The sequence below is a fragment of the Arachis stenosperma genome, chromosome 6 (genome assembly GCF_014773155.1).
Source record: "Arachis stenosperma cultivar V10309 chromosome 6, arast.V10309.gnm1.PFL2, whole genome shotgun sequence".
Lineage (NCBI taxonomy): Eukaryota > Viridiplantae > Streptophyta > Magnoliopsida > Fabales > Fabaceae > Arachis > Arachis stenosperma.
The window spans coordinates 137,700,406-137,723,624 of NC_080382.1; the positions used below are offsets into that span (position 1 = coordinate 137,700,406).

Genomic DNA, 23,219 nt, shown 5'->3' on the forward strand with positions numbered 1-23,219 from the left:
TAATATAATAATTATATAATAATGTTTATATTAAAATAAAATTTATAAATATATTTATTTTTAAAATTTATCATTAATATGAAATAAATAAATAATTTTATGAATAACAATTATAAAATTGTATTTTTGAATCTTTGAGTGGTCTGAATTCTATCTTCCAAAACTGAATTAAAACAAACTAACTAACTTTAATTTGTCGTTGTCTTTATTAGTTTCAGAATAAGAGTAATACTAACCTAGCCAAAGCGGGACTTGAACATAGTATGAGTGTATGACTGATTCCATTGCTGCCACTTCATGATATTGTGGCTGTCTCTCTCACCCATCGATGTCGTTAAAATCGCTAGAGCCTTTGAAGAGTGAAATCATTGGAAGTCATAAATCCTAATTCATCGTCTTAATTATTCTCTTAATATCTAATAGAATAAAAATTTTTATTTATTTAGGTGTTAAAAAAATAATTCAAAAAATAAATTAGGATTTTTAACATTTTTTTAAAAACCTAGATATGCACTAATAGTATTTAAATGGAAAAAACTTTAAAATAATAAAAAATATGTTTTATGAATTATACGTAATGAAGAATATTTAAAAATATATATATATACAAACACTTTTTTATATTCTTATTTTATATAAGGGATTTTTTCTGATATAAAATAAAAAAATTATTATTTTTCAAAATTCAATATTCCAACTTTAATTTTAGGAATGCGATATTTTTGTTAGAGTGAGTTTGTTGTACCCTGGCAAACTTTTTCTAAATTTTCAAAAATTCTAATTTTTAAATCATTATCATTGTTTCGAACAGTAGTACATAGGAGTATAAAAAAGTACACAAACAGTAAACATGACTTTTTTTAATATCGCCGATACTAATGACAACTATTATCATCGTCTCAAAAAATATATGGATATACAGGAATAAGTCATAATTAACCAGGATTTTTTTTCATTATAAATAAAAAATTATTATTTTTCCAATAAAAATATGACTTATTCCTGTGTATTCTTATGTACTTTGGAGACGATGATAATAGTTACCATTGTCTATTATGAAGTTTAAGAATTTGAGTTAACCATTTTTTTTAGAATTTGAAGTGAAGTCGGCTAGGAGTTAGGCGGACTCTATAAAAATTATAGAATTCGTAGGGGTGTGACGAACTTGCTCTAAATAAAAAAATTCTATTTAAAAAATTAAAGTTGAAAAATAGAGTGTTAAAAATAATTATTTTTATTTTATTTTAGAAAAAAATCCTTTTATATAATATAGATATAGATTATGTTATTATTATTGATTTTCACAACCCCAAAAAATCTCTAATATGTTCTTCTCCTTTTCCCTTTATGTCAAGCTACTAAAAACCAAATTTATAGAATTAAAAATTTAAAAATTAAATCAAAATTTAATTAAAATTAAATTAAATATAATAAAATAATATATTTATATATAAAATATTTATTTTAAAAATAATTTTTTATATTTATTATTTGAAATTGGTTAATCGCTAAAAAAAATTAGATTGATGCAATTAATTATTTCAAGTTTCTAATATGAGAATGTTCGAGTCTTTTGATTATTGTTAATATCATTTTTTATCCGAATATATCTATAAATAAAATAAAATAAATAAATTCTACGCATCAAAAGAAGAAAAACGAAATTTGCATTGTTAGAATTATTGTATTATTTAAAAATAGGTAAAATAATAAGACATTTAGTACACAATAATCAAAATTATATAATACATTATTGCATTATAAAATTAGAACTAGTACACATATATTCATTTACTGCATTCACCTAACCATTTTGTACTTTCAACACCTCACTTTTTCTTTCTTAATTCCTTCCTCCTTTGTCTATTCTATTTTTGTCTATTCTCTGTTATCTTTTTCTTTTTTTATATATATTTATGGTAAATTTTGTGGTGCCTATGACTTTGATACTGAAATTGCTGAACTTATTTTTTATGGTAAGATTTAAATATTAAAAAATTTATTTATTTTTATATTTTTAATTTAAATATTAATTTTTATCTCTTTTTAATAAGTTAGACAAATATATACAGACATCATAGCATGCACCTATATTTATATATATAAATCAAAAATTTTTAGAATTAACTATTGTTAATAATTTTGACTAGTCAATACAAATATAAATTATTTTTAATAAATAGATTTTATTAATTTATGTATATAAATTTTGATAAATATAAATATAAATTATATTAAATTATATATTTAAATTTTAATAAATATAAATATAAATTATATGTTTTTTTAGGTATAAATTTATATAAATATGAGTTATTATTAGTAAAATGTTAATTTAAAATAATAATATTTGTTGGATATATTTATAAAAAAAATAAAAAAGCAAAAGAAAATTGAAAGAAGACAAAAGCAAAGCCAGCTGCACAGGTATGAAATAATCCGACAAACTTTTTAAATAAAATCTTAACAAAACTTTTTTTTTCTAACTTTTACAAAAAAAAAAATACGTGTGTTTTATTTGAGATCCTCCTTTTACGTAAGGTTACGTAAAACTAGGGGTGAACACAGGTAGCGAATATCTGATTATTTGTTCCAATTCAGATCGAATTAATTAAATTGGTTCTGAAATTAACGAGTAATCGGGTTTAATCTGAACTAAGCCGATGATCTTTGTTAGTAATTGGTTCAGATATCGATTTTGGAAATGCAAAATTTGAACCAACCCGCGAATCCGATCATATATTAATTAAATAAAAAATAAAATATATATATTTTTTCATTAGACAAAAAATATTCACTATTAATATGTTTTTATTTTAATGAGTTTAATTTTTAATATATTTGGTGTTTAACATACTTAAATTATTTCTATTGATATTACATGTTTATTATACTTGCTGAATTTTTAAGATAAAAATTTGATTTTTTTTTTATGAATTTCAAAGTCATCGAGTATCCAATTACTAGAACCGAACTAATCCGTTTTTAATCGGTGTGGTTTGGTTTAAATATATGTACAAAAAAACACAAATTCGAACCAAACCAAATCAATTATATTTTAATCAGTTCGATTCTAATTTTATTATAAACTCGAACCAAATCGACTATGCTCACTCCTAGTAAAAGCCCTTTGTCAACCAAAATTTAAGTTTTCACAAATTTGTTCATTTATTTATTTTGTATTATTATGTATTGCATGTGAATAACCTCTTTGTTCGTTTTCAAATGTCTCTTGACTTTATTTGAAAAGTAAATGTTATTTTAGTTACAATGGAATTTACTAAGGTTTTATAACTTACGTATTAGAAATGTGTTAGAAACTAAGGTGGGTTGATTGGGTAGTCAATTCATTCGTCCGCTTAAACAATTATTAGGAATTTAAATTTTACTTTATACATGTAATTATTTATAGACTAATAACAGACTTTTAAATGAAACTCAAATCCACAATGAATTAATTCTTGACCTATCGGATTGAAGTATAAGTTTCTCATTTTACATATGGTAAATACAAAAAATTATGTGTTTGTATTTACAGTTTTTAAAAAATGTTTAATTTCTTTATTAGTTTTTATAATAGTTTTACTGAATTTTCAATTAGATTCTTATACTTTTTTTTTTAATTGAATTTTTATATCATATCAGATTTTGTAACTAAATTCCTACCGTAATAAAAATGTTAGAATTAATAGAATATTCTGTTGAAGTATATAGAATATTCAGTCAAGTGTTAAGCATTTTGTTTAACAGAATATTCCGTTAATTCTAACATTTTTTTCACGATAGAGACTTAATTACAAAATATAATATGGTATAGAGATTCAATTGAAAAAAAAAGTATAACGACCTAATTGAAAATTTAGTAAAATTATAAGAACCGACAGAATAATTAAACCTTTAAAAAAATAGAAGTACTTTTAAAAACACTTAAAGTGAAGCTTTTTAAATATGACTTGTATTTATCAAAATTAAAAATTTAATATAATCTCATATATTAATTAATATCTAAATTTAATTCTTGTATTAATATTTATTATAATATTTTTAAATTATAAAATTTATTTATCAAATATAGATGTTATAATTTTTAAAAAATTATCTTTTAAAATTTAATTTTTATAAACTACTTTTAAAAAAATAATTTTACCAAACTAAATCTAAATTTTCTCACATGTCATCGAATTTCTAAATCTAAACACTAAAAAATCAACTTTTATAAATTTAAACTTTTTTGTATTTTTATATAATAAAAAATTTGATGATCAGTCACCAAAATCAATTATTAATATAAAATATATATTAAAATATAAAATATATATTAAAAATAAATTAAATAATACATATATTTATACATAAATACATGTTAATTGATTTTAATATATAAATAGCATTTTTAATATAAATAACTCTCAATGTCTTTTAAACATTTTCACCACACTCTGTTGTTGCACCCTCAGTAAGTTATGATCACCATCTCTTAATTAGACAATAATAAAATTGGTTATAGATGACTCACCAACTCTCGGCAAGACAAACTAAAATTAGCATTTTAATTTTTGGTTAACGTTATATGTGCAAATTTTTTTGGTAATTAAATTTAATTAAGTTGATCTAATTATAATAAGAATCACTTTTAAAATAAAGCACTTGACACACGCTTCAATATTCTACTAGCACACAATTAAAAAAATTTACATTATATGTACAAGTCTATTTATATTTTTTATAGTACACAAATTTTTAAAATATAATACACAAATTTTTTTTATACCAAAATTTATGTGTATATTTTTTTATTGAATTTTATTATACATTTTTTTTTCTATTTTTTTTTGTTTATAGTGTATAAACTACTAATCACCATTCATTACAAAGTCAATGTTACATTACAAATTTTATTTAAAAAAAAAAAATACGCACATATATACAAAGATATTGTTGACACTTTTTAAGTATGTCATCATGACTCATGGCTATTAACTCTGATGTGGAGTTCTAATATTTTTTGGTGGTTAGGGTTCACAGAGAGTGCCGTACGAAAATCTCTGAGTGCACCCAACACATCTCCTTTGTGTTTATGGAATGCTGCTCTTAGACACAAGACGTGGAAATCAATTTTAAATGCAATGGCTCTTAAAAAGTTTAACAATCGGCTCGTCTTTTTTGTAGTTGTCCATCAACACTGCAAACATCATACCACATCACATGTGTAAATAAAATAAAGTGAAATAACACACACTCTTTCATTTTTATAGTACACAAGTAATTGAAGCTAATAGTTTAATAGCTCACACTAATTTGACCGATATCATTAAAAACATTCTGGTTTATCATAGCACACAAATATTTAAGTATAGTACACATTTTTATTCAGCATAGCACACAAATTCACATATATAGCACAAAAATCAGAATCATAAAATAATAATAATTTTTCAAACAACTCAATTAAAGAAAATTAAAGTCATCATAAATAATCATAATCAAGAAAAAAATAAAAATATATACAATAACACACAAATATTGAGTATAAAAAAAAACACAAGTAATCGAAACTAATAGCCTGTTAACTCACACTAATTTATCAGAAATCATTAAGTAAATTTTGGTTTATTAAAGCACACAAATATTTAAGCATAGAGCACACATTTTTATTCAATATAGCACACAAATTCACACATTTAGCATAAAAAAATTGAACTTAGAAAAATAATATAAAAAAAATTTGTACCTTTTAATTTCACTCAATAAAAAAGATACATCCAATTTACAAAGAAAAAAAAATTAAACAACAACAAGACGTTAAAGAAAGAAGAAGAGAAAAAAAAAGAACAACAATAACATCATCATTAATTAATAATAACAATAATAATAAGATGTTAAAGAAGAAAGAAGAAAAAATAAACGTAAGAATGATGGCAGTAACAATAATAATGATGACGGTGTAATAGTGCAGCAATAATAACGATGGTGATAGTGGTGATGACGGAAAAAGAAAAAGAAAAGAAGGAGAAACGTGACAAATTTAAATTTTAATAGTGGTAGCAAAAAAAAAATGTGATTGAAATTTAAATTTTAATAACTTAGTTATCTTAATTAATAAAAATGCTTGAACACCTAATATTTTTATTATAACGATGCAAAATTAGTTATAACTGGCTGTACACCCAGGTAGATATGTACTTTCTTAAAATATATAAATTAATGTAAAATCTAATAATTATGTAATTATGAAATTTAGATATAAATTAGGATATTAAGTAAAATTATAAAAATATTCAATTAAAATTTATTTATTTAATTTTATATAATTTTTTTAAATGGTTACTTTATTTATTATTTTTTTTATAGTTATATTAAAAAACGATAGTGTATGACTAAAATTATTAAGTGCAATACTAATATAAATATAATATTTCAATGACCGAAAATACTATTCGCTTTTTTATGAATCATAACAGTGTGTAGTTTCAACGTAACATTATTGCTATAATTATATAATATTAAGGGATAAATATTATTTTGATCTCTCATATTGAGGGTCGGAATCGAACCCGTTTTTAATGTATCTTTTGATTTAAAATCATCTTTAACGTATTTTTTTGTATTAAAATCGTCTTTTTTTAAAAAAAATATTTTATTCCTAAAATATCCTTATTTTAATAAAAAAATTTGTAAAATTAAAAAAAAAAAAAAGAACACGTTTTGGACCACCAACACCTTTTCTTAAACCTTTCTCTTCTCTTTTTACTATCACAAGCATCATGATCTTCAATCATCTTCGAAATAATTGGACTAAACACACTTGAAAGATCTTCCTCTTCCTTCTTAAACTCAACCGTTGCAAAATCACTCTCATCAATCCATTTCAATATATAATCAATAGCTTTGTTAATCTTTGTTAATCAACACAAAAATTCCTAATTTCACAAACACCTAATAGTTACACTTGCAGTACACTGAAAGCAAATCTAGTTAACACACCAAAAACCCATTCAAATCAAAACCCACACAAAAACAAAGGTCTCATAGTGCAGAAGGTAACCAATTTCTGTGCAAGAATCACAGTGTATTTTACAAATTCAACAAATCCAAAATCAATTCAACAAATTTAGAAATAAAAAATTCAACAAATCAACCCAAATTCAACAAATTCAACAACCAAATCAGAAAACAACAAATCAAAATCAGAAGCAGTGACAGTCACAAATGCAGAAACAGAGGCAGTTATAGAATCAAAAATAAAAACTCAAGTAGAAGCAAATGCAGAAGAAGAAGAAGATGCTGATGCAGCAGAAGAAGAAGCAAAAGAAGCAGATCCAGCAGAAGAAGAAGCAGAAAAAGCAGATGCAAAACCACCGGCGCTTAGTCACCCATCCCCAGCGGCGGCGACGGAGCGTCCGAAGACCGGCGACGCACTCCACCCTCGGATCCCTCTCTCTCCTCGGCCACCCATCACCCGCGGACCGGCGACGGAGCATGCGCGGACCAGCTCAGCCTCGGATCCCTCTTTCTCTCCTTCACGCGCCGCCCTCCTCGCGTGGTGCTCCTCTTCCCGGCGACGCACTCCACGGCGGCAGAAGCATGCATGAACGGTCCTCCCATCCACCGGGGCTCCCTCTCTCTTTCCCCTCTTCTCTTCACCCCCGTCGCAGCCCCTCTCCTTTCTTCTTTCTTCCGGCGACGGCGACGGCAACTCCAAACTTCGCCGGCGCTGTCCCCTCTCCCTCCCCTCCCCCCTCGCATTTCCTTTCGGCCCCCCACCCCCCAAAAAACGCATTTCCTCCCCCTCCCCCCAAAACGTGTTCTTTTCTTTGTTTTTATTTTATAATTTTTTTTATTAAAGTAAGGGTATTTTAGAAATAAAATTAATTTTTTTTTTAAAAAAGGACGATTTTAATTAAAAAAAATACGTTAACGATGATTTTAATTCGAAACATACATCAGGAATGGGTTCGATTCCGACCCTCAACATGAGAGACCAAAACAATACTTATCCCTAATATTAAAAAATATAAATTATTAAAAGAAAAAAAATATATAAAAGATAAAGAATATATAATTAATAAATGCAATTAAATTAAAAATAAAAAAATACATCAAAAAGATTATTGTAAAAATATATTATAGTATTTTAGAGAATTCATCACCTAATAAATAATGAACTAATTTTTAGCACACTAAAAAGACCTATAGTCATTAAAAAAATTGTTAAATAATTGTGCAAAATATTAACTAAGAATAAAGAAAAAAGAATAACAGGTATAATATTATATGAGAGTAGATAAAAAAATATATGTAAAATTAATGTTAATTTATAAACATGAAGAGAAGCCAATGTAAAAAAAAAAAGAATGATTTAGATTTTATTAATCAATTTATATATATTAATGAGAAATAATATTACTATAGAGTAACCTCGGAAACGGAGCTAGAATGGTGTTTTGGAGGAGCTAAGACTATCTCCAGTAGGGAATTCATCCCAATTCCTATTTATGGCCCACCTGTTATAAAAAGTAACTCCACATCAGCTTTTGCGTCATAAACAGTAAATAAGAACTCAAATAATCTCTTTCTTCTCCATTAGGAGGAACTAAGTTTAGTCCCTATTGTGGTCCCACTTAATTAATTAATTAAAATACTTAAAATTAATGTAATTGAATTTTTTCAATAATATTATTTAAATTTATAAATTAAAAAATAATTCACTATTAAAAGATATTGATATTAAATAAATTCATATATAACAATAATACAAAATATATAATTCATATATTACAATAATATTATTTACATTTATAAATTAAAAAATAATTCATTATTAAAAAATATTAATATTAAAAAAATTATATATAAAAATAATACACAATATATAATTCATAATTCGAGATGACACTAATTTGTAAAATTATTTAATATAAAACGTAATTAAACTCCATAGTTAACGATAAATATTGTGAAATTGTCATATGTATTCAATTAATAAATTTAATTAATTATAATTTAATATAACAATATAAATAATATTTAATATTGATTAAATATAATTATTTATATTAATTATAATTTATTATAACTAATTATTAAATGATTAATATAAATAATTAATTAAATAGATATATAATTATTTAATATAATAAATTATTATAATTATTAATAAATTAATTATAATTTAATTATTTAGTATAATTTTTTAATTAATTATGATTTTATATAAATATTTTTTTATAATAATTAATTAAATAATTAAATTATAATTAATTAATTAATTATAATTTAATTATTTAATATAATTATTTAATTAATTATAATTAATATAATTATTTATTTTAAAGATAACTTACCCATGTGGTAAGCTATCATTGGCATTTACAAGTCCCTCCGAAGAGGGACTCCTTCTCCTCATAATGTGAGTAGGAACTCAATTTTCTTTCTCTCCAACGGTTGATGTCAGAAAAAGAGAAAATGAAACCTGAAAGTTACTCCATTGAAGTTGCTCTAATATACATTTGTCTCTTTTGCAAGAGTTAAATGACATATACTTTAATTTATTTGACTAAAATACTTTTCAATACTTATTTTTATATATATCAATTAATGATAATTATTTGGTTATTCAAGAAAAGCAATAATATATAATATAAAATATAAAATTATTATTATTATTATTATTATTGTAAATAGATTTTAATTTTAATATTTTAATTTGTTATAAAAAATATTTAATTTAAATTTTTTTATATATTTCATGATTAACAATAAAATATTAAAAATAAATAAAATCAATTATACTAACAGTAATATATTTATATTATTATAGTAGGAAAAATAATAATATAAAAAATATATTTTCTATTATTATAACATATTTTATTTATTTTTAATATATTATCATTAATCATGAAATACATAAAAAATTTTAATTGAATAATTTTTTAAAATGATAAAATATTTTATATTATGTAATAATAGTAATAATAATAATGATATGAAATATATATTTATTATTAAAGTAATAAAATTTATTTATTTTTAATATATAAAATTTTTAAATTAAATATTTTTATAATACGTTAAATATTAAAAATAAATTAAATTTGTTACATTAGTAATAGATATATATTTTATATTATTAATACTAATATATATAATTATAATATATTATTAAAGAGTATTTTAGTCTAATAGGTTAAAATATGTTATTTTAATTCTTATAAAAAAATTATATATTTTAAAAATAATAATAATAAAAAAAGTCATTTAAACATATGCAGGAAAAAAGTGTTTTATTTTTTCTTTGAGCTTGTTTAGAATGCTACACAAAGACCTTTATACATAGGAGTTACTTAAATAAAAATATTAAAAATATTTTTTAATAAAATTGTTTTTATAAAAATATAATTTATTTATTTGGTCATATTTTAAATAAAAATAATATTTTTATAATATATCAAAATCTAATCTTACAATTTATCGTTTATAGATCAACAAAAAAAATTTTCAATTGGAATATCCACCTGTATATATATTATAAGAGTGGCAGTTGGAAGTAGAATCCGTACAATTCATTCCAACTATCAAAGGCCATTACTTAACCCAAGAAATCATGGACGTTGTGCTTGACAAAGGTGCCACCCATGATGATGGTCATAGCCTCCCAAAGGTGCGGATCTTAGCCGTGAAGACTGTGGCACCGGTCAAGGAAACTCAGCCACGGCTAGCTCAACAAGTCTTGTTAGCCAGTAAAGACCATGATAGCATGCAGCCAAGGAGCATTGTTGGAGGGTGCTACCAAGTAGTGTTCTACTATAATAACGATAATGGTGAGGAGAGTGATTGGTCTTTTTATGGTTGGATTGTAGAGTCACTGTGCATGGCCCTAGTGGACTACCCTATAATCGCTGCCAGGCTCCTGGAAAGAGACACGGGACTGGAAATTGTGTCTATTGATTCTGGCTTTCGACTATTGTCGGCACAGTGTCAATGGAGCTTGTCACAATTTCTTGATCTAAATGAGAGACACAATGATAATGAAACTGAGCTTGTCTACTGGAAGGAAATTGATGAGACACTTCCTCAGTTCTCACCCTTGTGCTCTGTTCAGGCAAGTACTATTATTTCTTCTACATGTACTTCACTTTACTTTTCGTTTAATGAATTACTAGTGCATTTATACCCAAAGTATAAGTTTAACCACCCATGTGAATAATAAGGTTTTAAGGGGACACAATCATATCTTTTGTAGTTAGTGGGGGCAGAGGAGTGTCAAAATAGATTAAATCCATTACTAAGTTTATCCATTTAAATTAGCGATTTTTTTCTTCTAAAATTAGGTTGGTTTAAATTTCGAATTAAATAAATACGTTATATTTAATATATTTTTCTTTTGTATTTATCAAAACAACACTTTTTTGTCGATATTCTTTACCAAAATGATTTTTTTAAAAGACAAATACAAAGTAAACATGCCATTTCATTTAATTTGTTGGGTTGACGGTAAACAATTCGAGCTGAAAATTTATGATCCATGAACAAAACATTCCGTCAATTTGTATAACCTGGAGATATAGATAAATTAAATCTAGATAGATTGTATTAGTCCATTTAACAGCTCTAATGAGTGTGACTACTCGACAAACCCTTACATACATATTTGCACAGGAGGCCATGTAAAAAAATTGCTTATTGTTGTAAAATAAATAAAATTCTACTAAATATAAAATAAAGATATATAAATAGAAAATTCTAATATTAATATAATTAGTTCAATAATAATTTATATATGTATCTACTAATATTAAATGTATATATATATATATATATATATATATATATATATATAAATAAAAAGAAGTATAAATTAAAAGTAAAGAGAGAGAGAATTGTTTTTGTTTTATTGTTACTGATATATGTGTTTAGAGGTTTAAGCCTCTCTCTATTTATACATATATGGAACACCTTTTTTTCACAATTCATTTATTGAAGAACAAAATAATTTTTTCATACTGAGCCGCCCATATATTAATGGGCATCCAACTCAACTTTTTATCACAATACTCCCCCTTGGATGCCCATTTAGAATTATTGCCTTATTAAAACCTTACTAAAGAAAAATTTTGTGGAAAAAACTTTAGTGAAGGAAAAAGAGTACAATATCCTTTGTGATGGGAACTGCCTTATTAAAAACCTTGTCAAGAAAAATCCAATAGAAAAAAATCTGACCAAGGAAAAAAAAGAGTACAGTCTCCCCCTTTTGTCGACATCATTTAATGTCTCGAAATCGGTGCATCTCAATCTCATGTACAAATCTTTCAAAGGAGGATTTTGGGAGTGACTTTGTGAATAAATCTGCCAGATTGTCATTTGAGCGGATCTGTTGGACATCAATTGTTCCTTGATTTTGAAGATCATGAGTGAAGAAGAATTTGGAAGAAATATGCTTTGTTCTATCGCTTTGATATATCCGCCTTTAAGTTGAGCAATACATGCTGTATTATCTTCAAACAGGACAGTTGGAGCTATCTTATGATCAATCAGTCCACATGATGACAGAATATATTAGATCAGACTCCTGAGCCAAAAACACTCGCGACTAGCTTCATGTATCGCTAGTATTTCAGCATGATTAGAAGATGTTGCTGCAATCGTCTGTTTTGTGAACCTCCATGATATAGCTGTACCACCATATGTGAACAGGTATCCTGTTTGAGATCTCCCTTTGTGTGGATCAGACAAGTATCCAGCATCTGCATAGCCAACTAATTGTGACTTGGATCCATAGGGATAAAACAATCCCATATCAACCGTTCCATGAAAATATCGAAAGATTTGCTTGATTCCACTCCAATGTCTTCTGGTTGGAGAGGAACTATACCTTGCTAGTAAATTCACCGCGAATGATATGTCAGGTCGCGTATTATTAGCAAGATACATTAGCGCTCCAATGGCACTAAGATATGGTACTTCAGGACCAAGGATATCTTCATTCTCTTCTTTAGAACGAAATTGATCCTTTTTCACATCCAATGATCTTACGATAATTGCATTGGAGTACTTAATGGATGTGACTTATCCATATAAAATCTCTTCAAGATCTGCTCTGTGTATGTTATTTGATGAATAAAGATCCCATTTTTTATATGCTCGATCTGCAGGCCGAGACAAAATTTAGTCCTTCCAAGATCTTTCATTTCAAACTCTTCTTTTAGAGTTTTTATAATTGTTGGAATCTCTTCAGGAGTCCCAATGATATTTAAATCATCAACGTACACAGCAATTATAATAAATCCAGATGTAGATTTCTTTATGAAAACACATGGACATATATCATCATTCTTGAATCTATTTTTGGCCAGATACTCAGTAAGACGATTATACCACATTCGTCCATATTGCTTTAGACCGTATAAATATCTTTGCAATTTAACTGAGTATAACCCTTGCGAATATTCATTGGATGGTTTAGATATCTTTAGTCCTTCAGGGACTTTCATATAATAAGCCGTATAAATAGGCTGTTACCACATCCATTAAATGCATATGAAATTTATAATATGCAGATAAACTGACCAAATAACGCAATGTTATCGCATCCACTACAGGGGAATACGTTTCTTCATAATCTATACCGGGTCTTTGTGAAAAACCTTGTGCCACAAGTCGGCCTTTGTAGCGCACAACTTCATTTTTCTCATTTCGTTTTCTCACAAATACCCATGGTATCCAACATGTTTTACATCTTTTAGTGTACGGACTACAGGTCCAAAGACTTCACGTTTTGCAAGTGAGTCTAACTTAGCCTTCATGGCTTCTTTCCATTTTGGCCAATCATCCCTTTGTCAACATTCTTCAACTGATCTTGGCTCAAGATCCTTACTTTCATGCATGATATTTAATGCCACATTATATGCAAATATTTCATTGACAATTGTCTTATTTTGGTCCCATTTCTCTCCTGTAAAGACATAATTTATCGAGATCTCGTCATTTTCACAATTTTCAGGTACCTGAACATCTTCTAGCGTTAACACTATATCAGAATTTTGGACAACTGCAGGTGTCTACTATGTCTTTTTCAACAGGAATATTATTTACCTATTTTCTCTTTCGAGGATTTTTGTCTTTGGAACCGACAGGCCTGCCACGCTTCTGGCGTAAATTTACTTCAGTGGTTATTTGTCCTACTGGGACATCAATTCGAATTGGGACATTTTTCGCTGGTATATAAGATTTGGTTATCCTCTTTGTATCGGAAAATGCATCAGGCAATTCATTTGCTATTCTTTGCAAATGTATAATCTTTTGAACTTCTAGTTCACATTATCCTGATCGAGGATCTAAATGCATCAAGGATGATGCATCAAAATGACAATATACAAATCGGGCTTTAAATACATCCCCAATTTGTATCTCAAGATACCTTACTATAGAAGGAGAATCATATCCAACATATATCCCTAATTTTTTTTGGGGTCCCATTTTAGTGCGATTAGGTGATGCAATGGGAACATATATTGCACACCCAAATATTCTTAAATGGAAAACATTTGGCTGCTGGCCAAATGCTAATTGCATAGGGGAGAACTGATGGTAACTCGTTGGTCTCAAACGAATAAGTGCTGTGGCATGTACAATAGCATGCCCCCAAACCGAGGTTGGGAGATTTGTTCTCGTAAGTAAGGGTCTAACAATTAATTGGAGGCGTTAATAAGTGATTCTGCTAACTCATTTTGTGTGTGAACATAAGTTACTGAATGTTCAACACTTATTCCATTAGCCATACAATAAGCATCAAAAACTTGGAAAGTAAATTCACCAGCATTATCAAGACGAATTGCTTTGATCGGATTTTCTGAAAATTGTGCTTTTAATCAAATAATTTGAGCCAGTAATCTCGCAAACGCCAGGTTGCGAGAAGACAATAAGCACACATGTGACCATCTCGAAGATACGTCTATCAGGACCATAAAATATCTAAAAGATCCACATGGTGGATGAATAGGTCCACATATATCACCTTGAATCTTTTCTAGGAATTCAAGGGACTCAAATCCAATCTTTACTGGTGATGGCCTTAAAATTAACTTTCCTTGAGAACATGCAGCACAACAAAATTCACTAGATTTAAGAATCTTCTGGTTCTTTAGTGAATGTCCATGGGAGTTTTCAATAATTCTCCTCCTCATGGTTGTTTCTGGATGACCCAATCTATCATGCTAAGTTATGAATTCATTTGGGCTAGTAAACTTCTGATTTACAGTGGTATGTGATTCAATTGCACTAATCTTGGTATAATACAACCTAGATAAAAAGTGAGGGTAATTTTTCTAATATAACTTTCTTATTTGAATCATGAGTTGTGATACATAAATACTCATAATTTCTCTCATTCATAGTCTCAATATGATATCCATTTCGGCGAATATCTTTAAAGCTCAACAAGTTTCTTCGAGACTTGGTAGACAATAGTGCATTATTTATTATAAATTTTGTTCCTCTGGGAAACAAAATTATGGCTCTTCCGGAGCCTTTAATCACATTTCCTAAGCTAATAATAGTATTAACACATTCTTCTTTTGGCACAAGATGGGTAAAATATATATCATTTTTGAGAATAGTGTGCGAACTTACACTATCCGCAAGGCATATATCTTCATTACATATCCTTGTCATTCTCTTCAAAGACAGATAATAATAAAATGAGTAGTATGCACAGTTAAATTGAATACTTGATCGAAATTATTTTTCTAAGAAATACTGCACATAAAATAATGTCATATATTAAAATTTTATTTTAAAACATGACATATTTAATGATTTCAAAATTCATAAACATTTATACATCATATTTGAAACTTAAATACATAGAAAATAAAACTTAACAATAAGTTCTTTACATTACTTATTTACATGAATAATTAACAATCTCACACATTAAACTATTCCATCATTGATCAAATGATCAATATTTCCTTCAGGATCCTCAAAGAAATCAGATACATCATAATGAGTGGTGAAATTTTTAGCATCATTTGAAACGAAATTCGACTCTTTTCCCTTGTCGTCCTTTTTCAAAGATGCCTGGTAAAGATCGACTAGGTGCCTTGGGGTACGACAGGTACGTGACCAATGTCCCTTTCCACCACAACGGAAATACTTATAATCTGTTGATTTATTCTGCCCGATATTTCTTTCTTTATCCCACTTCTGGTGAGATCCTCTCTTTTGAATATAATTCATTTTCCTTCCATAATTTTTCTTATTATTAAAACCTTGCCATTTACCTCTTCTGAGGTAATTTGCTACATTTACTTCAGAAAATGGGGCGGCGCCAGCTGGACGCGCTTCATGATTTTTCAAGAGCAACTCATTATTGCATTCAGCAACAAGAAGGCAAGAAATTAACTCAGAATAATTTTTAAACCCTTTTTCTCGATACTGCTGCTGTAGGAGCACGTTCGAGGCATGGAAGGTTGAGAAAGTTTTCTCCAACATATCATGATCAGTTATCTTTTCCCCACATAATTTCATTCGTGAGGTGATTCGAAACATTGCAGAATTATATTCATTTATAGATTTAAAATCTTGTAGACGCAAGTGCGTCCAATCATATCGAGCTTGAGAAAGTATCACCTTTTTTATGATTGTACCTTTCTTCAAGGTCTTTCCAAAGATCTGCAGGATCTTTTAATGTGAGATATTCATTTTTCAATCCTTCGTCAAGATGATGACGAAGAAAAATCATGGCTTTGGCTTTATCCTTCTGGGATGCATTATTTTCAACCTTAATGGTATCTTCAAGATCCATTAAATGAAGATGAATTTTAGCATCTAGTATCCATGATAAATAATTGTTTCCAGATATATCAAGAGCATTGAATTCAAGATGAGAGAGTTTCGACATAATGAAAATTTGTTACCTGAGTCTTCTTAAAAATTTGATTAGAGTCTCGTGCTGATAACGTGTTGTAAAATAAATAAAGTTATACTAAATATAAAATAAAGATGTATAAATAGAAGACTAATATTAATATAATTAGCTCAATAATAATTCATATATGTTTTTGTTTTATTGTTACTGATGTATGTGTTTAGAGGCTTAAGCCTCTCTCTATTTATACATATATGGAACACCTTTTTTCCACAACTCATTTATTGAAGAATAAAACAATTTGTTCAATGAGAAATCGAGCCGCCCATATATTCATGTGCATCCAACTCAGCTTCTTATCATAATACTTATTCGAGTTGTTCATATAATATTATTTTTTCCATCGACATCAATCAATTTTTTTAATTTTAATTTTTAATCCAAAATTCTAATATTAAATCCTAGATTCCTAAAACATAAAGCAAAAAAATGGATTAATTTTGACTACTTAAAAATTAATTCTCTGTACTTTTTATATTATTATAATTTTGTGTAAGTCTGACTTACCATTTTTCTTTCCTCGTTCATTTCTCAGCCAACTGAAATTCAAAGTTAACATCTCATATCATGAAATTCAAATGTTTTGAATATTTTATTGAAAGTGATATGTCTTCCCCCACTCACTCTCTTAGGTGACTAAGTTTGAATGTGGAGGGTACTCAATTGGCATTAGCTGCAGCCTCTTATTGACAGAGGTTTTGGCAGTTGACAACTTCCTCAAGAAATGGACAGAGATATACCAAGAAATGTTACCCCAAAATGGAGAAATTAAGAAATCCATATTTATCCACCCTTTGGTGAAAGATCATGAAGTTCTCCCCAGCCATGTAATCAGCCGCACATTCAGCAGAAAGCGAGCAGAAAGCATGATTTTCAAGATCACTTCCACCACTGATGTGATGATCATGAGTATCAATCAAGAAACATGGAGGGAGTTAGCCATGCTTTGTGTTAAAAACTTAGAACAAAAACATAACATACAAATGGGTTCAAAATTTTCTTTCCTTGTGAAGAAACACTCGTCCTCATCATCAAGTGGGGTCATCACAATTGAAAGCTGCTCAAATAATGGTGGAAACAATGTTAAGAGTTTGGGTCTCAAATATCAAATCACCCTAGCAACGTGGAACGAGTTTGGATTGTACGATGTAGCATTTTGTGATGGAAACAAACCTGTCCATGTTTCATGTTGGGTTGCATCTTCAGTTCCTGAAGGACATGTTATGGCAATGCCACACCCAAGGGATAATTTATCTGCAGTGATTATAGTCACACCTCCAACTCCAAATTGAATTGAAGCAGAACATACACGAGGATAATATCCATTTAAGCATGCAATAAATAAATCAAGTTAGCTTATGAGCTACTTGTGGATAGATTATTAATTAAAGCTTATGGATGACCTTACATATAAGTATGGTTTAAATTAAGGGTTTGAACTTATTTATATTAAATAAACCGAATGGAAGTGCTGTTGTGATTTGACTCGATAAATATAATAATACATTATCATAAATCTAAGTTAATATACTTTTTGGCGTTCTTTGAAAAAGTTTAAAAATATTTATAGCTTATAATTTGTATTAATTTTTCTCCGAAACTTTAGCTCTATCTATTTGTTAATATTGCAAGTGTAATAAGTAATATATAAAATTAGTCTCACGTTAAAGAAAATAAGAAAGTACAAAAAATTTATAAAATAAGAGATACATTAATTTATTATGTTAAAGTTTTGAGATAAATGTAGTAATTTTTTATTTTATATTCTAATCGTTTTCACAGTTTTTTAATATTATTTTTTTACTTTAAAAAATAATTTAAAGAACTTAAATACCAAAACAAAAGACACCATAAAATTATTCACCATATTATTTATGGTCTATAACTCATGTATGGTAGGTTGACTCGATATAAAATTTGTATACACAAATTTTTAAATTTTATATATTAAAATAATAAAATTTTATTTTTAAAAATTAAATTTAATAAATATTATATCATATTTATACTAAAATAAATTATTTTAAAATAAAAATAATATCATATAATATAAAAAATATTAATTAAAATATAATATGACATTATTAATTTTATCTAAAATATATATTTTTATTATTAAAAATAGATTCGAGTTGGCCAGGTAATCTAAAAAATAATTCATACTCGACCCAAAAAAGAATAAAAATAATAAATTTAAACCTGACAAAATATGGATTTTCGGGCCAAGCTAGATGTTGAATACCCTAGCATCCAGCAGCTAAAAGTAAGTTGGGTTAAGCCTAAAACTAACATTTTATTTCTATTACTAGATTATTCACCACATCTACAACTGCAATAATTGAATCTGGGCTGCATGTGTTGAGGGACCGTCCAGTTGCGAAGCTAACATGGATCGGATGATAATGGATACTAGAGAGTTTAAATGATTTCTTTGAAATAAGTTATCTTCGATGGTGTTCCTAATTACTTGATAGATGTTTGATTTTAAACTATAAAAAATGTTAAGGAGTATCACTCAACTTAACAGACACTAATAAATTTTGTCTTGGCTAAATCTGAATTCGAATGGATGTGTAACAAGTGATGGAACACCTGCGTTGTGAGGCAACTATATCACAGGTTACATTGCCAACTTGAGAGTGTGTTTGCTCTCAAAATCCAATTTTGCAATCATATTGATGTAAACGTAAACTTTCATTCGGTTAGAATGTTAGCTAGTTTAATTAACAGCTCGAGACAATGGATTCAGGTTTGTTAGTTTTGATATCGACCATAAAGTTTAAGAGAGTCGAATAAGTGTATTGATGATTGTTAGGTTATTACTCTAATGCATATATTGTATTTTGCAATAATAATTTTAATGGTGAGATTGATATGAAATTTTATCTAATAACTCACTTTTTTTTAACTGATTATATGGCGAGCAGAATTTAATAAAGTTGGTTAAACTTTTCCATAACAATAACGTCATAGTCGATAGAAGACTTTGCCTCCAACAACCCTAATTGTGGCTTCTTGGTTCACTCTTTACAGCCATGACGGATTCTCTCTTCTGCATCGCAGACTCACTCGTAGCAAAGCTCGCTTCTCATGCATTCACAGAAGCTTCTAGAGTTCTTGGTGTCTACAAAGACCTCCAAGATGTTAACCGCACTCTCTCCATTGTTAAGGCTCTGTTGTTGGACGCCGAGCGTAGATGCAGAGTCGATGCAGCTGTCCGTGAATGGCTTCACCAGCTGCAATGGATCTTCAATGATGCTCAAGACTTGATGGATGAGATCGAATATGCTGCGATTCGAAAGCAAGTTGCCAAAGTTCATGGAAGTTCTACCTTCGTTACGAAGATAGGTAACCTCTTTTCAAGATCTAATCCACTTATCTTCCGTTTTAAGATGACTCAAAGAATCAAAGAAGTTAAGGGGAAGTTAGATAAGATTGCTGCTGATAGGGACAGGTTTGGGCTTCATATAGTTCATGATGATAACCGCGTCGTGCATAGGAAGGAAACAAGAACAACTCACTCCCATGTGAATGCTTCCGATGTTATTGGAAGGGAGAAGGACAAAGAAAGAATCATTGAGCTTTTGATGGAAAATGGTAGCAAAAGTGTTCTTTCCATTGTGGGTGTTGGAGGAGTGGGAAAAACTACAGTTGCCAAACTTGTGTTCAATGATGTGAGGATTGCCCAGTCTTTCAGATTAAGAATATGGGTATATGTTGATCAGGAGTGTGGAGACTCTTCAAAAAGTAAGCATGTGATTAGTAAAATCATTGATTTTCTGAATTATTCAACTTCTAGTTTTGCTAATGCTCTTGGCAATCTAGACATGGAGATACTGAAGAATCAGTTGAAAGATAAACTTGCCAATAAGAAGTTCCTCCTGGTCTTGGATGATGCATGGTTCCATGATCGAATTCAATGGACTGAACTAAGGGATTTGATTTGGTTAGATGCAGCCAAAGGAAGTAAAATTTTGGTGACTACCCGGAGCAGACAAACAGCTTCGATTATGAGTACTATTAGTCCTCACCACTTTTTGGATAGTCTTTCAGAGGAGAATTCATTGTGTTTATTTGTTAAATGGGCATTTAGGGAAGGAGCTGAAAGAAGGTATCCAGATTTGATTGAAATTGCAAAGGACATCACCAAAAAATGTCATGGGAATCCTTTGGCATTGGTAACACTGGCAAGTTCATTGTTTGGCAATGTTGACAAAGATAAATGGATAAGTTTGAGAGATAGTGAGATCTGGCAAGACGAAAATCAGCTTGGTTTTTCTGCATTTGACATTTCTTATGATCAATTGCCATCATATTTGAAACAATGTTTTGCTCTGTTCGCTCTTTACCCAATCAATTATGTGTTTGATAGTTTTCATGTTGCTTCCCTTTGGAGTGCACTTGGTCTCCTTCCATTAGAAAGCAACAATCAAATACTGAAACATGGTCCTAATCAGTGCTTGAATGAACTACAATCTAGATCTTTTCTTGAAGATTTTGTGGATTATGGAACTGGTTCTACTTTCAAACTACATGGTCTTGTGCATGATTATGCAAAGTCTGTTGCAAGACCATACTCTCATATCATAAATTCTAGCTTTGGATCCCGCCACCGCTGGATTGTTCGAAATGCCTCTTTCCTAAGTAATGATGTCACCACCATATCCGCAACAGCTAGAACCATACTATTTCCCATTGCCGGAGTGGGAGCTACTAGTATGGATCTCTTGAATGCATTGGCATCAAGGTGCAAATACTTGCGATTTTTGGATTTAAGTGACTCTACCTATGAGACCTTACCTCAATCCATTGGTAACCTGAAGCATTTAAGATATCTAAGTCTTGAAAATAACAAAAGCTTCAAGAAACTTCCTGATTCTATTTGCAGGCTACACAACTTGGAAGTTTTGATACTTAGTGGATGTGCCAAGCTTGAGGCATTGCCTAAAGGTCTAGGAAACTTGATCAGTCTTAGGCATTTGGAGATAACCACAAATCTACATTGTTTGCCAGAGGATGATATTGCAAGGTTGAGTTCACTTCAAACTCTAAGAGTTGAATCATGCAAAAATCTTAAGTCTTTGTTTGCAAAAACAAGACTTCCAAGTCTTAGAGTATTGGTTGTTTCTGGCTGTAGTAGTCTAAGGTCTCTGCCACTTGATATTGAACATTTTCCTCTGTTAGATACTTTGGTAGTTGATAATTGTGACAAGCTAGAATTATACAGAGGGACATAATGATCAAAATTCCAATTTGAGGTTAAAGGTTCTACATTTTGTATCTATGCCAAATTTGGTGACCTTGCCCCAGTGGCTTCAAGGATCTAGGAAGACATTACAGTATTTGTTGGTTTCAAGCTGCATCAATCTTGTGGTGCTTCCTGAGTGGCTACCAACTATGGTTTGTATAAAAACATTGTACATCACAAATTGTCCTAATTTATTGTCTCTCCCAAATGACATGCATCGCTTTGCCACTATTGAGAGATTTGTAATTGATGGTTATCCTGAATTATTCAGAAACACTCAGCTGCAAGTTGGAGAATGTTCACACCAGCAAACAACCATTGTTGAAACAGCAGAAATAGAAGAAGTGGTAGAAGTAGAATTGAAGTAAGATCATAAGTTCGAGGTAAGATTCTAACATTAACTGATATTTTTTTATTTATATATAGTGTTTCTAATGCTTATTATCCACTTTTTTCATGGAAACTAAGTTATAGCTTAAAAGATACAACAATATATACTTTGTTATTGCTTTATTATTTGATTTATTTTGGAGGGTAAAATGACAAGCAGAAATGAAATTATTGCCCAAGATTGTATAACAAACTGTTGGTGTATTTGATAATGCATGCTTGTTAGATTAAATAAAAAATAATAGATACTTCTTTATTTCTTTTGAATATCATCTTAAACAATAAATCTTTTTCTTATGAATGTAGGTTGCAATTAAGTCATCTATTGCATATACCTTGTTGACAATTGAACACTCAATCTGGTTTGTTATCTTGGAAAGACTCAAACACAGAAGAAACTCTAGATTGTAAATCATCAAGTGGCTTGTGACATTTCAAAAGGACAAAGAAACCATGAAACATCAAATTTTTACTTTATCATTTGGATGTAACAGAACAATTGTGCCTTTATAATTTATATGTTTTCAATGGTCTCTAAGTATCAAAGAATATTCTTGTTTTCTTCCACTACAAGAACAATGTTCATAATTAATAATTTCAGGCAAATGCTTATTTTGTAATATATTCACCACTCTGGATTGCAAATAATCA

General features: G+C 28.6%; 2 protein-coding genes across 5 annotated transcripts; both read left to right on the top strand.

The window, feature by feature from the left end:
- The first annotated feature begins 10,563 nt into the window (after nucleotides 1–10,563).
- On the top strand, nucleotides 10,564–18,426 carry LOC130936288 (uncharacterized). Its single transcript, XM_057866333.1, has 2 exons — nucleotides 10,564–11,104; nucleotides 17,563–18,426. Exons 1-2 carry the CDS (start codon nucleotides 10,607–10,609, stop codon nucleotides 18,220–18,222), a joined length of 1,158 nt encoding a protein of 385 aa, XP_057722316.1. The 5' UTR covers nucleotides 10,564–10,606; the 3' UTR covers nucleotides 18,223–18,426.
- A 1,043-nt stretch (nucleotides 18,427–19,469) lies between these two features.
- LOC130932962 (disease resistance protein RGA2-like) lies at nucleotides 19,470–23,192 on the top strand. 4 transcript variants are annotated; one of them, XM_057862434.1, is made up of 5 exons: nucleotides 19,640–19,679; nucleotides 19,964–20,677; nucleotides 20,756–22,330; nucleotides 22,450–22,561; nucleotides 22,875–23,192. In XM_057862434.1, the coding sequence occupies exons 1-3, from the start codon at nucleotides 19,670–19,672 to the stop codon at nucleotides 22,165–22,167; spliced, it is 2,136 nt and encodes a 711-aa protein (XP_057718417.1). In that variant the 5' UTR covers nucleotides 19,640–19,669; the 3' UTR covers nucleotides 22,168–22,330; nucleotides 22,450–22,561; nucleotides 22,875–23,192. The 4 variants fall into 4 exon arrangements, with proteins under 4 accessions (XP_057718416.1, XP_057718417.1, XP_057718414.1 ...); XM_057862433.1 differs by lacking the exon at nucleotides 19,640–19,679 and adding an exon at nucleotides 19,470–19,549 and having other exon boundaries at nucleotides 19,964–22,330; XM_057862431.1 differs by having other exon boundaries at nucleotides 19,964–22,330.
- The last annotated feature ends 27 nt before the right edge of the window (nucleotides 23,193–23,219 follow it).

Excerpts from the sequence above, each read along its gene's own strand:
- LOC130936288 (XM_057866333.1), top strand. The coding sequence starts at position 10,607 with ATGGACGTTGTGCTTGACAAAGGTGCCACCCATGATGATGGTCATAGC. Across the intron at positions 11,105-17,562 it reads CACCCTTGTGCTCTGTTCAG|GTGACTAAGTTTGAATGTGG; the intron begins GCAAGTACTATT and ends TCACTCTCTTAG.